This window comes from Amphimedon queenslandica, unplaced genomic scaffold (assembly GCF_000090795.2).
Source record: "Amphimedon queenslandica unplaced genomic scaffold, v1.1 AMPQUscaffold_1428_Cont26560, whole genome shotgun sequence".
Classification (NCBI taxonomy): Eukaryota; Metazoa; Porifera; class Demospongiae; order Haplosclerida; family Niphatidae; genus Amphimedon; species Amphimedon queenslandica.
In genome coordinates, this window is record NW_003558227.1 from 1 (window position 1) to 1162 (window position 1162).

The following is a 1162-nucleotide window of genomic DNA, read 5'->3' on the forward strand; positions in this document are numbered from 1 at the left end:
ATTACCTTCACAAGGTATTGGGTGTACACGTACTTTTTGAGCTATTGTTTTATATGTAGGAGAACTGGATTTAAACTGCATCAAAGATTCAACTTATTTTTTCAGTTAAATTTATATTATTTATTATTCTTATATTATTATCGTTATTATTATTATTTTATTATTATTAAATTAGTCGTCGCATTATTTTGCATTATCACTTCCACCTGTAAATTCATGTTGCCACAGTTACTAGGCGCGAACGATTGAGGTTGAGAAGGAGTGATGGCAACTACTGATTCTTTGATATCTTTAGAGTACATCAACCTCTCTGATGTATTGCGACACTTGTGAGTCTAACTACTGTATCAATACTGCTGCCAATTTGTAATATAATATATAAAACATGTATATACATATGTATACTTTTTGATGCACTATGTATTCTGCTATAGTCTTATAATAGGCACTTCTCTTCATTATTGTTTAACTATATCTCATGTTTTAATTCTTTTCTCTCCTTCTTTCTTTCCTTTTGCTTCTAGGAAGCATTATATGTACAGGATCAGGAGGGAGAATGGGTTTGATTTGTCTGGTCCAGAAAAACCCTGGGGTGAATTCACAGCTGCTAAAGGAGTCAGTTCATTAATACAATTAAGCTACATCACTTTACATTTCATGCAACAGTAACATTAATCTATTTATGCATGGGCATTTTTATTGTGATATAGGGATCCTATTATTTCAGTTATTATCAAGACCAGCTCCTTGAGAGTATGCTTGATTCTTACTCAAAGCACAGAGAAGGAAAGGTTTGTTAATATTGTGAAATTATATTACTTTAGTCATCTCTATCTCTCTCTTATTCCCAGGTTTTTGACAACATTTGTGAGCTTTTGGCCTCAAGACCGACCTTACTTGGAAGGTGACATAACCACAGGCTTATAAATCTTGTATTATATCCCTCCTTTTTCAATCTCTTCTCTTTCTTTTTAGGATAAGAGGACCTCTTGATCTACTGGAGCATCAAGAGGTTGAAGATAATGTCTCTAACGAGTCAACAAGACTCATACTGACAATTGCACAAATACTTATTCAAGAAGTTAGCCTCAAGCATCATGCATGATATATCTAAATATCTACTGCAATCGTCGTATCTTTTACATTATTTTTCAGAATGGTG

General features: G+C 33.1%; 1 protein-coding gene across 1 annotated transcript; it reads left to right on the forward strand.

Moving 5' to 3' along the window:
* The first annotated feature begins 211 nt into the window (after positions 1-211).
* On the forward strand, positions 212-1120 carry LOC109593457 (uncharacterized). Its single transcript, XM_020008527.1, has 5 exons — positions 212-329; positions 525-615; positions 711-791; positions 852-904; positions 976-1120. The coding sequence occupies exons 1-5, from the start codon at positions 265-267 to the stop codon at positions 1103-1105; spliced, it is 420 nt and encodes a 139-aa protein (XP_019864086.1). The 5' UTR covers positions 212-264; the 3' UTR covers positions 1106-1120.
* The last annotated feature ends 42 nt before the right edge of the window (positions 1121-1162 follow it).

Coding starts and splice junctions, on each gene's coding strand:
- LOC109593457 (XM_020008527.1), top strand. CDS start 265: ATGGCAACTACTGATTCTTTGATATCTTTAGAGTACATCAACCTCTCT. Junction 330..524: donor TCTGATGTATTGCGACACTT/GTGAGTCTAACT, acceptor TTTTGCTTCTAG/GAAGCATTATATGTACAGGA. Junction 792..851: donor CAAAGCACAGAGAAGGAAAG/GTTTGTTAATAT, acceptor TCTTATTCCCAG/GTTTTTGACAACATTTGTGA.